General features: G+C 38.9%; 2 protein-coding genes and 1 pseudogene across 2 annotated transcripts in view; all 3 read right to left on the bottom strand.

Moving 5' to 3' along the window:
- Nucleotides 1-1,061: 1,061 nt before the first annotated feature.
- LOC122072229 lies at nt 1,062-4,091 on the bottom strand (annotated as a pseudogene).
- Nucleotides 4,092-5,515: 1,424 nt separating this feature from the next.
- On the bottom strand, nt 5,516-9,331 carry LOC122091086 (probable enoyl-CoA hydratase 1, peroxisomal). The gene is made up of 3 exons (XM_042660918.1): nt 8,714-9,331; nt 7,054-7,336; nt 5,516-5,759 (listed from the first exon to the last, which is right to left on the bottom strand). Exons 1-3 carry the CDS (start codon nt 9,103-9,105, stop codon nt 5,655-5,657), a joined length of 780 nt encoding a protein of 259 aa, XP_042516852.1. The 5' UTR covers nt 9,106-9,331; the 3' UTR covers nt 5,516-5,654.
- A 4,968-nt stretch (nt 9,332-14,299) lies between these two features.
- The window catches only part of LOC122072187 (GDSL esterase/lipase At4g16230-like), a 2,881-nt gene continuing 1,536 nt past the window's right edge, over nt 14,300-15,644 (bottom strand). Inside the window, exon 4 of the mRNA XM_042636757.1 lies at nt 14,300-14,929. Within this exon, the coding sequence (XP_042492691.1) occupies nt 14,441-14,929 (489 nt within the window). The 3' untranslated portion in view covers nt 14,300-14,440. The remainder of the gene's footprint in view (nt 14,930-15,644) is intronic.

Below are 15,644 nucleotides of genomic sequence, written 5' to 3'. Positions count from 1 at the left end.
ACAAATCCGACTTATTTTTCTGTTTTTAAAAACAAGTGGAGGGACAAAAAATGTAAAAAAACTTAATACTTCACTCGACCTACCCAAACCCAATTCATTATTGAAATATTTTGCTATCCAGAAGAGATGACTCCAACCTGGTTGCGTGTGAAACTCACAATTTGGACTGTATTCATCATCTTGAAGCTCATCTCCACGAAGTATACCTGCAACTCCAACTTCAAGCCTTCACTCGTGAGTTGCACATACATGCAACGTCATACCTTCACCTGTATTTTGAACCCGACTACACTATTGAAAATGTTTCGGGAAACAACAAATCAAATACCTTTATGTAATTCAAAAAATTGTTTCTTAGCACAAAAATAGAAAAAAACTTTTCTATTGTTTCTAGATACAAAAACAGTAGAAATAAATAAAATCAAACGGTGTTAACTCAAAACCGTTTTTGGGTAAAAAAAAAACATTAGCTTTGGTTTAAAAAATCAGCCTTCTTTTTTTATTTTAAAAGCATTGGGGTTTTAAAAATTAGCCCAAACCGGTTGGACCAAATGAACTACCACGAAATCAAATCAAACTAGACTGGAAGCCTTATTAGGTGGTTCTGGGATTAAGGATTTTAGAAATTTGTAGAAAGCCAAAATGACCAATTAGATAACCCCCCAAAAATTAAATAATAATAAAAATAAAAATAAAAGTTTGCATCATTTCTCTTTATAAAAATCAACAAGAGCACGTTAAGGAAAATCAATTTAAACTCAGACCGACCGGGCTGAACCTGACCAACCGACCGTTTGCCACCCCAAACAAAGGATGAGTTAATGAATGGATGGTCACCAGGTGTTTGATACTTGTCCTAAGCCGACATGTTTCAATCTTCCCTCCCTGCCATCCTACACACGTACTCACCAAAGTGTTTGATGTTTCTGGGTCTAACATCCTACACACACGTACTCACCAGTTGTTTGATATTTCTCCTTTCTTTCATGGGGTCACCCTTATCCTCTTTGACTTCCTTCTCTAGCGAATGGTGATGGAGCATTTTGTCCCTGTGTCCCTTGTTCTGTTCAGAGATGACTTTTCATTTAAGCCTTAATTAGATATGTTGGTTACATATAACTGAAATAACGACCCACAGGCCTCCTCTTAAACATAACCTTAATACCCCTCCCTCTTTCAAGACACTAAAAATTCTGTAGAGAATACAGACATTTGAAATGCCTCCAGATTCCTCTTTCCAAGGAAGGTCCATGTTCAGCTTACCATCAACAGACCACTCAAACCTCACTTCAGTACCATTCAAGCAGCACTTCTTAGGGAACCCACTTGAGTAAGCCAAGAACTTCCCTCCACCTTTAACCTTAACCTTCACACTATTCCCCACCGGAGATTCACAGTAGTCAAATTCTTGAATGGTTCCTCCACTGTTAAAACATATTTGTCAATCCAATTGGAGCAAATTTAGTAGTTGAACCAAGTTTCTTGATTGGAACAAAGCTGAAAATCTCAAATGATGATGGTTGGATAGTCATGTGGATGGCATCTGATTTAGGGGTCATGAAGAGTAGTTCATCAGCTTGGTTAAGGTAGATTGCATACTCTTCAGCTCCACCCATCTCAGCTGCTTCTTCCCTTTGGTCCCATTCAACATAATTAGCATGCACCAAGCCAGACATTTGCTTGTAACACTCAGGGTATCCTTTAAGCCTTTGCTCCTTCTGGTCCCAACCGGCTCCTTGGCAGTTGAATGCCCCGATCACACCTCCGAACTGCGAAAAGATATACTTCCATAACCATACTATCCAAGTACTAGATTCAACTGATGAACACTAAAATGTAAGCAAGGTTGTTCTGAAAAGGGGATACCTAGTTTAAATTCCAAATCTTGAGAATGGTTTTAATGTCAAACAGAGGATTCATGAAGAGGCAATCTCTTGTAGGGAGTGCAAAATGCTGGCACTTGGGAATGGTTCCATCAGGAAATACAAGCTTCTTTACAAGATCAAAATCATGGCTACCCACAGAGTCACTGACATAAACAGGTCCCCCACAAATGGCCCTAGAACCAGCATGAAACTTTGCACATTGGTGGTCAGATTGAAACATATCCCAATCAGGATGTAGGATTTGACCCATCCACATGCTGTTGTAAGCACAATGGATCATATGTACACCTTGCAACCAGTAGACACCCATTGGATCTCCATTGGGATCTTGAAACCAGAAGTCATCACCTGTAGGATAAAAACCAAAATTAATCTCTAGTAGCTTAATTGTTAAAAGAATGCTGTCAAATTTAGATCAAAGTAGGAAATTCTCACCAACTCTTCCTAGTGATATCTGCCATGTGCCAAGAAAGAAGAAATCATTGCACTGATGCATGCTTGAAATCAGACCACAGTGCCATTGAAGTTCTTCACAAGGGACTCTGACAGCCCTTTGTAATAAGCCTTTGCAAGCTCAACCCGGCCTTCATATTCATCACATACATACTCCAGTGACTGCATACCAACATAACCATTCTTAGGTTTTAGCTATATAAGTAGATATCAAGTTGCATACATTCAGGGGTGTATGAACCAGTATATATTCAGGGGTTCTGTGATACGAATTTTAGAGGCTTACATGCATAACATCGACCATGACTCCAGTTATTCAGACTTTTGAGAGATAAGAATGCATTGACTCGTAAAAATTAACTGCTTGGTCAGGATGAACAAGTCCAATGCCACCTTCAATGACCTTCACCGCGGCAAGATCATTCATCGTCCCATTGAGTCCAGGAGAGACCTTAACAGGGACTACCTTTGAATTGAGATGGGTTGCCCCTGGCCTAATACCCGCCCAAGCACCACAGAGAGCTTGCCAGACATACACATCATCCAGCCCTTTATATTTTGTTCTCAAGTCCCTAGTGAAAGCCTTCATCCCATATTCTCCTGCTTTACAGGAACAGCTCCCACCTGAAGCATTACCACTCTCTTGTTCACCACCAAACATCTCATCAAGTTCATGTTTCAGTGCTTTAATCTTCGATTCAAACTCCAACAAGTTAGTGACCCTGGATTGAATCTCCTGGTCTCGGGCCTTCTCTAAATGCTCGATCTCAATTGCCTTAGAGATCAGCATCTTCGGTCTCTTGCGCTCAAATAATGGGGCGTTGGGGGCCAGCATGTCCCACCCTTATACCTCCTGAACTTCTCGCACTCCTCAAATTTGTAAAGCCTGGAAGTCATCTGCGTACCACCCAACAAAAGGTTCTTTGCATCCTCATGTGGGTTCTCCCCATCTAAGTTGATACTCTGCCAGCCATCATCACTTATGAGGAATCTTGGCGAGATGCCTCCCTCCACGAAGTCCTCGACTCCATGCCATACACCGACGGGATCTACAGTCAAGTAGAATGCATCCCAAGTGCACCAACCAAACTTGTCTAATAGAGGTGGGACTAGCTTCTCTTCTAAAAGCCAAAACGTGTTGAGATGGACCCTAAGAGCACTATAGGCCTCTTTCATTAAATTGTAAGGGTTGTCAGCTATGTGAACAAAAGTAATTGCAGTGAAAAAAGAAGCTTTCACTTGAGTTGAACCACTCTCAGCACAGAGCATGACATGTCCGTCAACACCAGGATGAAGAGCAGACCTGAATTTCCCTTCAATTAAGGGCAGGATTAGGACATAGGACCATAATTCAGGGACATCCAAGAGCACCCACTGGGTCTCCATTTGTATATCTGATCCACTATCCCCAACCCACATGGTAGGCCACCGGGTCTTGAATCTAAAAATGCTCAAGAAATTTCTATTGCTGAATCTGCCCAAGGAATTCATTAAACTATCAGAAGGTTGTTCTTTGCTGAACCCAAGAAACCCACCCCTGTATGATATGGATTGAACCCACTGGGATAGAGTGGGTGGAGCATCAGAAGACTGACAGATAGAAGAAAAACTCGTCAAAGAGACATTAGTGGGAACTTCAGAAAGCACTGACACTCCTTTAACACAGAGTTTCCCATCCAACAACTCAAAACAAGTATTCTCAGTTCTGGTTGACAACAGTACTGAATTGGAAGATTCATTTGGGGGCGCCATGAACAGGGGAAGACAGAGTTAACCGATCTGGGTTGATAGCAACAAGAAGCAATGTGTTGTGTGCTCACTACAACCAGTAACCAGTAACCAGTAACCATACTTTAGATATTATATTACTCTGTGTTGTAGTAAGCGTCGGTGAGAGCCTTCCAGTTTTTGTTTTTTCACGAGACGTGTTCAGTAATGCCTGTGATCTGGTGTCTCAGTTGTGTTGTGTGTTCAGTAATGCCTGTGATGTGGCTTTGTTGATCCTCTTTTCTCCCCCTTTCTCCGAAAACACTCACGAATTTAGGATCATTATTATTCTCCCTATTTATTGAAGTTCCAAAAAATTTATTCATTGTTCTCTTATCACCCATCCAAGACCAAGATGGTCACCGGTCAAAGAATTATTTCCACAACTGGGTAGTACAGTAGATACTCATCAAATGCTTTAGTCTAAATTGTCCGCAACGAGCTGTGAGAGGTGTAGTGCTGAGAGGACCCGATCATACACCTGAGCTGTTGGATGCTCGCTGCACCCCACTGCATCACTGCAGATGATTTTGGTCTCCCAAATGCTCTAATTGAGTAAGTGGTACAGTGGTACCCATACTACCAAAGCAGCAGAAGGCAGCCTACCGCTTCACTTAACCTTAAGGACCCTTGATTCTTTTTGCCTTAAAAAGAGAGCCTCATATCTTCAAACTACCTTGCCTTTGAGAGCTGTTTGGAACGAAATGACTGTATTATGTAATTAGGATGACTCACTATGGTAAGATTGCTCCACAGCGACCTGGTCATCGCGGGTTCAAATCTGGAAATACTCTCTTTGCGAAATAAGGGTAAGACTGCATGCATATCTGTCTCTCAAAAGCCCACAATGACAAGATTCTCATGCACTAGGTACGACCTGATGACTTCCCATAATTCCCTAAATCAAATACATTTGCCAATGGAAGGAATCGGATTGAACTTAGGATATGAATCGAATCGAATTGAATGGCCTATCATTTTGAGAAAAGGGAATCGACTTCACTCTTCAATTCCTCCTATTTCTTTTCTGCATTAAACTCCCTTTTTTTTTTTTGTATAGTTATTATTATGAAAGAAAATAAATTTATTAATTAAGAAAGTTAAAGACAATATAATATCTGGGTCAGAGTCGTTAATGTGGAGCCTATCGTTCATAGCCATTGGGACTATATCATTCATGAGGACCATGTTGTTATTAGCCATGAGACAAAAATATTTTCCTCCTCATTCAACTTCTTTCATCTTTTCATTTTCTAAAGATAGAGATAATCAAATACTGGAAACAAATATTTCCCTCCTCTTCCATGGTCCCATTGCTCTATATAGGATATTCATTTTTTCACTTGGTTCCATGCAACAACAATTTCCTTGAAAGCAATGGGAAAAGGTGGAATGGTTCAACAGAAGTATGGACCAAAGCTGAAAATTTATTCTTTTTTTGAACAATAGCTTGATACTTTATTTTACTTCCTACATATCCCACTTGTAAGGTTCAACAAAATTTACTTGTACAGCATTAAAACAACAGGAAAAAAAAAATGGTTAGGATTACATTTTAGAAGGCGGTTTGTTCGAGCTACGACCTGCTATGAACTTCTGCATTTTCTCAAACTGATCCTTCGTCATTCCATCATAATAGTTATGAGCCCTCTCCTGGAATCAACATTGATGATAAATTGTCAAATTTGTAGCTCATAAGAACTTATACAAGTTCCATACATAGAGCATTTACGAATAACAAACAAGAACAAAAAATGATTATACATGTAGTAAACATTATCTACCCCAATTCCCTTCATCTTGTTACTTTTCAAATCAATAGAAATCCATGACACAAATTGGTTGGATTGTCTAGATCAGCGACCACCAATCCAAATTTAACATATCAAACATATGTCAGCATGAAACAAAGTTGCATACAGACCGGCCAAATAAGCCGTAATCTCTTCACACACACAGGCGCTTCCTTTGTTCCAAAGCGCAAATGATAATTAGCCACGGCCTAAATTTTCCTTCCACCTTTTCCTCATTTCAATCAGGAGCTATTATAAGTGGTTAAAGTCAGGAAAGCTAGCTGTCTTGGAAATCTGAACCTCTATATTCTGTGAATAAGACAAGCATTTGACCTGCAATTTGGGTACCACCCATAGGATCTCTTAAGCAAAACATATCAGATCCACAAACTTTACTGTTTAACCCCTTGATATAAAACCAAACAAACTAAAGATCAATTTTCTTTCTAGAACTCTACACATTTCAGTCCAAAGATCCGTGACCCTAATCTTAAGTTGAGGGAATCGATCTCTACTCAGTTGGTTTAGGACAGAAACTTAGGGTGGAAACATATGTGCAGAATTGAGATAAATAGATACAGTTTGACCACATAAAAGTAAGCTTTTATAATGTCCTACTTTTATTAGGAAGCATAGAAATAGAAACTATGCTTAATACTAAATAAAACAGAACTCGTCTTCCCACTTACTATCTATAATGTAGGACCATTAAAAAGCTCATAAAATGAAAACTCATTAGGAAATCACTGTGTGTGTGTTGTAAGCCAATTACAATGAAAATCCATTTGGTAATCTCTCTCTCTCTCTGTATGTGTGTGCTATTTTCAACTATTTGCACAGGGTCCAAATATTCTCTTGCTCCTACTGACAAGCAATAATATTCACCATCTATCCCCAACCCCTCTAAAAAGAAAAAAAGTACCAATCGCCTTGCAGCGTTTAATCTCTAAATCTAGAAGTCCTATCCTCTTGTAAGAATTCTTAAGGGTACACTTTCTCAAATCATCAAGACCCCTCTTTGCTTCCTCCATCATTTCTGCAATATTTTCCTCAAACATCCCAGTCCAATTTTTTACAGAATTGTGGGAACATAAAAAGCTTATGCTTAACAACACAGAGAAAGAGAGAAAGAGAGAAAAAAAAAAAGGGAATACCTTCTCCAGCGCAAGAGCATGATGCAAGTCCAGCTTAAAGCCATCATTGATAACTGACTTGTACCTCAATACTAAGTCTCCATTATTTCTTATGATGGCTTCTGCAACTTCCCGGGCTTTCTTCAACAAGTCACTTTCTTCAACAACATGGTTCACCAAGCCCCATTTCTCTGCAGCTCCTGCGGTTAGAGGCATGGCCGTCAAAGAAACTTCACGAGCTTTGTTTGGTCCTATAATGCGTGACAGCTTCTGAGAAAGACCCCATGAAGGAAATATCCCAAACCTGTCAGACCAGTTTTGCACTGTTCATTCATTAAAGAACGTATGAAAACATATATGAAATATCTCCTCAATGGAAGCTTGGAAAGCATCAATCAATTCTGTGTTCATGACTAAACCGTGCAGATGGCTGCACATTATAAAAGCTACTAGGCATTGCACCAAGACTGGATGGATTCCACCCAAGTGAGCCGTACGAGACTCTTCAGAAGGACCTTGGTTGTTCCATTCTCTCATGATTAACATGGTACCGTTTTCAGAACTTGTTCTCTGAACATATAAAAGGATGGTGCCAGAGGTAGCAATGATTTGGTTATGTCAGTTTCAAATCATGTCAGATTTATGTCAGGTGGAATTTGCCTAAATTGAAGTTCTGCTTAATGGAATCGGTTAGGAAACATGAACAGAAGCAAACCTGTTAATTGGCCGACCAACACAAAACTAATTTAATTAACCTGTTAAATAAGGGGATTGTGTACATGTAAAGACAGATACAACCACTTTTGACAATTATTAACAACCAAATCCATGCTTTGGATTGGTAGAGTTAGCATATTTACCCTCTCTTGACAGTTCCTACACTAGGGAAGGACTAACTTCCTCATGAACAGAAAAAAAAAACTCTTGGGATCGATTCCCTTGGGGGATTATTGATTGAACGAACACCAAACAAATACAAAGAAAAATAGAGACAGATTAGCACATAAACAGATTTAACAAGGTTCAGCCACTGATGTCACCCAAATACATTCAAGAAAACTCGTCCAGAAACCCAAACTCGAAAAACCCCAAATTACAAAAATCCTTAATCAATAAGACAATAGTACATTATATATTTTTTCCAATTGCAAGCCGATCCATCGGGTCGAACCATATTGACCCAACCTATCTCTACTGCAACCATATATCTCAGAAAAAATCTGATTCAAATTACCACCAAAATATATCGAGTGAGTCATTCTAAAATACGTGTCAAGAATTACGGTAAACATAATAGTTATGGCCCATGGGGGAAGGAAAAGTGGGGAAGAGTTGTCAGAAACCAGAGAGACAAAGACATAAAAGAGGTGCTAAATTGGGTTGACCCAATCAAACTAGAACCCAACATGATTGTGGTTCGGTTCAGTCTAGTTTAAAAGACAGAACTACCCTAAATGCTGAGGGTTCTTTATGCCTATTTCCATAAATAAAAGCCTTTGGCTTTAGGCTTTTCATTTCACCTATTTACCCCCACCCCCTCAAAAAATATCAAATTTCATCTGAGATTTTCATCAAAAACAGCACTACTCAACCCACAAACAAATTTGGAAATTTGGAGACGATTACAATTTACAAAAAACAGAGAACACGAAAACGGATGGAGAATAAGAGAGAGAGAGACCTGGCATGAGTATCAATGAATTTGGCCCCCTTTGAAGCTATCAAGATATCACAGGCGAGGGCGATCTCGAACCCCGCCGTGACTGCGAAACCATGGATCGCACCGATGATAGGTTTCCGACAAAGCTCCATTTGAAAAACTGGATCAGTTTCCACGTCTTTCACGTCTCCCTTAAACACATCTTCTGCAGCGGTAAGATCCACACCGGAACAGAATGCCCTCCCTGCTCCTGATAACACGATCACCCGCACCGAATCGTCCCCATCTAACCTCTTGAACGCCCTCGCTAGATCTGTCATCATCGATTTCGTCAACGAATTCAGCGATTTAGGACGATTGATTGTCACAAAAGCGATTCCGCTAGGTTCTTGTTGAACTTGTATCAGCTCCATCGTTCTATCGCCCTTCCGATGTTATCTTCTGGTTTGTATTTCCTGTTTCTTCAGATAGGATGGGTAGAGCAAGTGTTTATAGAGATATCCAGCAATTGGATTGGAATCCGAACTACGGAAATTGGATTCCGATCTGACGTTACTATAAGCTCTTGCCCTCCTTTTAGATTTAGTCTTGGAGTGCGTAAGAACGTTATCTATTCTGAATCCCTGACACGTTTCAACCGATGGAAAAGATACTTTGCGAAAGGTTTCCGACACCGGAGGAGGTGGAGGGTTTACCTTCACCCACCGTATTCTAGACTTACCGCCCTTATAGTACGGGATAAAAACATACCCCTCCCACTCTTTCCTGATGTCTATTCCAGGGTGTCAATCGGCTATGTTTCTATTTTTTTATTCGATTTCGATTTAATTTAAAGGGATGATGAGGTAAATTGAAATCGAATTAAGAATCGATTCGATTTCATATTGAATACTCAAATCGATTTAATTCGATTTGATTTTAGTTTCAATTTGATTCTGTAATACGATTTTAATTCGATTTTGTAACTCGATTTTCATTCAATTATGCAAACAATTTCACTCATGGACATCACTGTGATGGATCAAAGATTATACTGGGCTCAGTTATGGACATTGTGGTCATTGTAAACTCTAAAATTATCTTAACATGTGAATATGTGCAATAAATTACAAAAAAAAAGCACTTAACATTCAAGAAAATAAAAACAAAGGTGAATACTCATATACTCAAACTAATACCAATTTGGTTCGGTTCAGTTTGAATCGACGGTTCTTATACCATGAACCGTAACTGAACTGAGTCAAGGTGAATACTCATACTCAAACCGAATTTAAACCAAATCATTTTTGTTCGGTTAATTTGACTCAGTTCTAGATTTGGTATTCGATTTTGGTTATAAATTGACACTCTTACCATATGCACCCTCAAAAAAAAAAAAGTGTCTATCTCATTGGCAAAGGGATAGAGGGTTCGACGACATGTTCGGATTTTTGCAAAAAATAAAATATCATAGGGGTTGTGGATCACTACTTGCCATGTGGCTATTGTGTGAACAAGGCAACCAGCCAAGGGAGATGTATTTAATATATACATCCAATTAGGGGGTAGGGTGGTTATTTTGTAAACCCTGTATCTGAGCATAGGGACATGCAACCAAGTAGTGATCATCTTCCCATATCATAGAGCAAAAAGAATGAGGCTTTGCTAAGGGTTGATCTTGATTTCGGTTGATCTAAATTATGGATTTGTACTAGGTTTCAAGTGTTACCCTCTCTCGATTCCTTTTCATGTGCTAGTAAGAAAATTCTTATCTACAATATGGGAAAAACTTCCCATGATGTCGTAGTGTAATTTTCCTCTCTCATTAGTTTGTTTCTCTCTTTTTCTTTTTTCTTTTTTTTTCTTTTTAAATTATTATTATTATCTTTTATATTTTAAATATGCGAGCTTCATTTAGGTTGTATTTGGTAGCCAAGAGAAGAAAAAAATATAAAAGAAAAAAGTACATTTTTTATACTTTTTTTCTTGGGTTAAGAATTTTTCTTTGCATTTGATATGTCTTTATTTTCCTTTTCAAATTCAAAATTTCCTTTGAGAATTGTGAAAATTTCTTTTGCTCCTCTAAAAATTTTCTTACGAAAAAAACACAATAAAATAAGAGAAAATATGAAAACATATAAGACAAAAAATGAATGATTACACAATGATTTCCTTGGTATTTATCTCTCTCTTAAAATTCAATTTTTTTTTTTTTCTTCTCTTTTCTAGATTCTTTTTTCTTTTCTTTTCTTCTCTTAGCTAGATGATAACCTTTTCAAAACAACTATTAAAATAATGTTCGAATTTCTTCCCTACTCTTCCAATACATATGGCCATCTAAGAACCGCTTTGTCTAAAGCTATTCATAAAAAAATTCATAAATGTAGGGTGTCTCCCATTAAGTAGAAAATATTTTGTGAATCCTTAAATCATATATTGAATGGGGTAACTGACACTGATGAGAACTAATAAGATGATGTTTGAAAAGGATTGTCTGCATTCAATGGTAAGGGTTAAGACTTTGACCCCAATTTTTTTGGCAAAAGACTAGGAGCATATGAAAGTTCCTCCTGTTTGTGGCTTAAGGTTTCTGGCAAAAAGAAACACATGCCCTCCCCCTCCCCCTCCCCCTCAAAAAAATAAATAAATAAAGAGCCAAGGGCTCCTAGCCCTAGGTTAGGTGGTTGGGTTTGGAAGATATGTTCTCACAAATTTTTTTTTTCTCCCTCCCCCTCAAAAAAATAAATAAATAAAGAGCCAAGGGCTCCCAGCCCTAGGTTAAGTGGTTGGGCTTGGGAGATATGTTCTCACAAAATTTTTTTTTCTTCAAATAGGATCATGTGATAAGAGTGATAAATGTGAAGCAGTGGAACAAAAACAAATAGGTATTAAGGTTATATCATTCAATAAAGGCAAAATATACTTGGGTTCAATTCATAACCTTGGGCGTTTGGTAAAAATGGATGCGAGGATGATAAATAAACTTGTTTTCGATTTATTATAGGGGCAATAGAACACTACTTAACAGTGGACGCAACCAATGGGAGGGGGCATAAGAGCATCTTCAATGTAAGACAATGCAATCTTTTAACACTTACTGTATGTAGACGTAGATACACACTGTCAGGTAACATTCTTTCTTTTTTTTATATATTTTCAAGAGAACGTATACTTTGTTCGAGAGTACACCCACGCACCTAGACATAGGAGTGTGAAACAACCACCAGACTTATCCTGGCAAATGCCTATGGGCTTTCTCTCATTGGTTAGTATGCTAGCATAGGGGCCCGCTCCTAGAAAGAATTCATTTTAAATAAAATAAAAAAAGACTAAAAGAACAGTCCTAGTCCCTAGTAGCATGGCCCTTGCGATCAAATATAGAGGGCGGCAAAATTATGCTTCCACCCTTAAAAAAAAAAAAAAAATCTATCTTGTCATTATGCCCAAGTACATCCTCTCATTGCGTAGGAATTGCACGATAAAAAAACCATACTTTTTCCCAAAAAAAAAAACCACGAAATGCCATTTTCCCTTGGTTGTTTGTTGGAAAAGTAGGAAATTGTGGGTTTTTTTTTTTTGATAAAATTGTGGGTCTTACGTAATACGTATAGTAGAATAAAACAATAGACCTACCAAAAAGAAAAAAAGAATAAAACAATAGAAATGTTACCTTAAAAATAAAAAAAATAGAAAATGAAAGGATGGTAAAACAAGTTATAAAGTTGTGGGGCCATCTTTCCTCATCTTCGAATCATAAACCCATCACATTAGGTGAGACTTTGTGAGCAGGAGGAGTAGGATAAATAACCAGCCATGTAGGGGGACAGGAATCAATCATGTATGATTGCCTATTAATATTCCACATCAGGCAATCAAACACATGCATTTTTATAGGGTTAATTACACTGTCACCCCTTGTAATTTACCTGCAGTTGACGGTGTTAAGGTTCCGTTTAGGATTTATCGTTATGAGCTGACGTGGCTTGTGTCCTCATCTTTTTAAAGATAAAAATGCCCTTTGGTGAAGTGATGATCCAGTTGTACCCTTGTGATTTGCAATTTAGGGTTAAAAGTTCAAATAAGGGTTTTTATTCACCATGGAAGCTCCAAGACCTGAGAGCGAAGGAGATTGTCAGGGATTAAGCTCTTCGGATTCCTCTGGTTCCTCCTCCTCTGAAGATGTAGATATTTCTCTTCTGGTCCCGGGCTCTGCTTTTTCTTACCAGCCAATTGCCTAGAAACACCACATCCCACATGAACACATGCCAATTGCCATTATCAGTTTTACCCAATTCTTGACTATGATTCTTGAGTCATGGCTGAGAATCTTTTAGCCGGTTTTTCTCTTTCAAATTATCCTCTCTTGTCTCACACACAGTCTCTATCCGTGTCTCATCACCGTCTGGAGTGTTTCCCTCGCGATTGCGCAGGAGAAGAAGACGTCAACGATGAAGCACTCCCGGAAGGTCTGGTCCCGTAGAACAGATCCGATAAGTAATTCCCCACATCATCAGGAGCAAACCTGACCATGGGCTCCATATCGTTCTCGCTTCTCACCAAGGCCCGATACTTACCATAGAAAGCCCGGTACGCTGGCGCGAATTTCTTGGCGATGGACAGCTTAATAATCTCTTCCCTAAGCTTCATGTCCGTCACCACCCACGACGATTGAGTTCTCTATGCCTGCTCAAACTCGGAATTGAAGTTGTTGAAACACTGCTTGACCTCCCTTGAAGTTATCGTCGTGGCCGCCGGATTTTCTGGTATGGCCAATAGCACCTTGTTCTATCCCAACCACAACTACCTCGCTGTGTACTGTATCACCGTCGCTTCGTTCACTTCTTCATTCACAAGCTGAAACAGGGGTTTTCTGTACTCTTCTTTGATTTCTATTTACCAAATTATTGGTTTGCTATATCCACTCTCATAGATGCGATCCAAGATCATGCCCATCTATTAATGTATCGCATTACAGTAATAAATGAAGAGGAAAGTTTAGGGTTTAACTTACCCTCACCAAAAAAAAAAAACAGTCGATGTATACTGCCGCTAGTACCTTCAAGGAAATCGACTGCCTTCTGCTGGGTTTGAATCTTTCAGGTTCTAATCGCCGGCGTACTGGTCGGTGTGGTTCTTGACGAGCCAATCGCTGGAATATGGTTCTTCAGGTTCTAATCGTCGTCGAGCTTTCAACTCTCAGATTTTGAGAAATATGGTGAAATGTGTCTGTTAATGAAAGGGCAAAAGTATCTTTTTTGTTTACCAACTAAAGACGGTAGAAAGACTTTCAGAAATGTGTTTAAATGAGTATTTAATTGAAGGGCCAAAGTGTCTTTTCCATTTGCTGACGTAACACCGTGAACTGTAAAGAGACAAAGTAATTGTCATGATTGCAAGGGGTGGCTATAAAATAAGCACAGGGGATGGTAGTGTAATTAAACCACCCTTTTTTTATATTCTCTACAAATACCATAAAACTCTCCAACGGTTTAGATTATCTTTTTCCTCATAATGATTAAGGATAAAGATGGTCACGATATCAATGTGTACTTTCATGTAACATGAATTTTTATTTTTTAATTATTTTCTCGCATACTTCAAAAATGTAGATTTCACATAGATGATATATTTTTAGGATAACTATTGGAGTTCAAATTATTTGTAGTGAGCGGTGAGGTACAGTGAAGTACACATTGGATGAGAGATGCAGAAAACCTTTGCCCTCAAAAAATATCAACTTAATGAAAATAATAATAAAGGAGGAAGACATCAAGGAGAGGCTTGGGCGAGTCGTCGGATGTTGATTGGGTAAACATCAGCATCAAATCCGTCCATCAAACGCTTGGCGATGATCACATTAGTAGCATCGGAAGGATGATATGGGTCCCAGAATATATACTTGGAGCGGTCCCCACACACCTTTGATGTGGGGCCACAAGGAACTATCCCTCCGAATTTCCCCGATAGGTAGCAGCAGGCCGAGTTAGCTACTTCAAAACCGTAGGATGCGTAGTTCTGAATCAAATCCCAGACAATGTTGTAGACATCAGCGTACACAAACTGAGAGCCCACGAGGGTAGAGCTTAGCTCCTCCACCACCAACGTTTTCAACCGCAAATTGAACATCAACGCTATCTCGTTCGGGAAGGCGACGCAATCATCCCCTGCCGTTGGATTCAGATCTCTCTCGTATGGAATGCACCCTATCGGTCCCACATTTGTCACTATTATCTTCCTTGCTCCAAAATTATATAGTCGCTGTGTTACAATGCCAAGAACCAAAAGAAAACCAGTCACCAAAGTCTTTCACAAAAAAAAGAAAATGAATGCTCCCTGATCTTGCATATGGACATCAAGAGGGGGTGAATTTTTAGGGTTTTATGGGATGTGATCGTAATTTTACCACCCTCTACGCCTGGGTGCTTAGGTTTTAAAACTTGGGATCAAACGATTTAAAAAAAAATTAGTACTTTGAATCATTTTATCGTTATATCTTACCAATGGATTAGTATTGAATTGGTCAGGACCGGAGATCACTCTCAGGTAATATCAATTTTATATTATGTTGGATGCGGGCCTCATGATCAAGGAGCATTCTTCTCCTTCCCCTCCCCCCCCTCCCCCCAACTTAAAAAAGAAAAAAAAGAAAAAAGAATGTCCCTGACTACAGTATCTATGTTGAAACATAGTCAAGATGTGAAAAGACTGCTTAGCCCTCAATGTCTCCACCGACCTCTCATTGGTCCCAAACATTGACACAGTAACCACACGATTAGGGAGTAGGGACTGTTCTATATTTCAAAAAAAACCAGCAATACCATTTATTAAGCATCACGACTTGCCTTGTAGAAGTGGTAGACGGTTACATGTCTTTTTGTTTTCATAAATGTCTCTTCATGCCATGCATTAAAGCCCATTTGAACATTTATGAAAGAAAAAGGACATGTGTTTTTGTTTTTCGGTTTTTTTTTTT

The sequence above is a fragment of the Macadamia integrifolia genome, chromosome 2 (genome assembly GCF_013358625.1).
Source record: "Macadamia integrifolia cultivar HAES 741 chromosome 2, SCU_Mint_v3, whole genome shotgun sequence".
NCBI lineage: Eukaryota > Viridiplantae > Streptophyta > Magnoliopsida > Proteales > Proteaceae > Macadamia > Macadamia integrifolia.
This window is presented reverse-complemented; position numbering and strand designations above follow the sequence as displayed.

What these genes read in the sequence shown, in the direction of transcription:
- LOC122091086 (XM_042660918.1), bottom strand. Translation starts at nt 9,105, where the DNA reads ATGGAGCTGATACAAGTTCAACAAGAACCTAGCGGAATCGCTTTTGTG. An exon ending in TTCATTGATACTCATGCCAG is followed by an intron (nt 7,337 to 8,713) that starts GTCTCTCTCTCT and finishes CTGGTCTGACAG; the next exon opens with GTTTGGGATATTTCCTTCAT. An exon ending in ATGCTCTTGCGCTGGAGAAG is followed by an intron (nt 5,760 to 7,053) that starts GTATTCCCTTTT and finishes TGTTGATTCCAG; the next exon opens with GAGAGGGCTCATAACTATTA.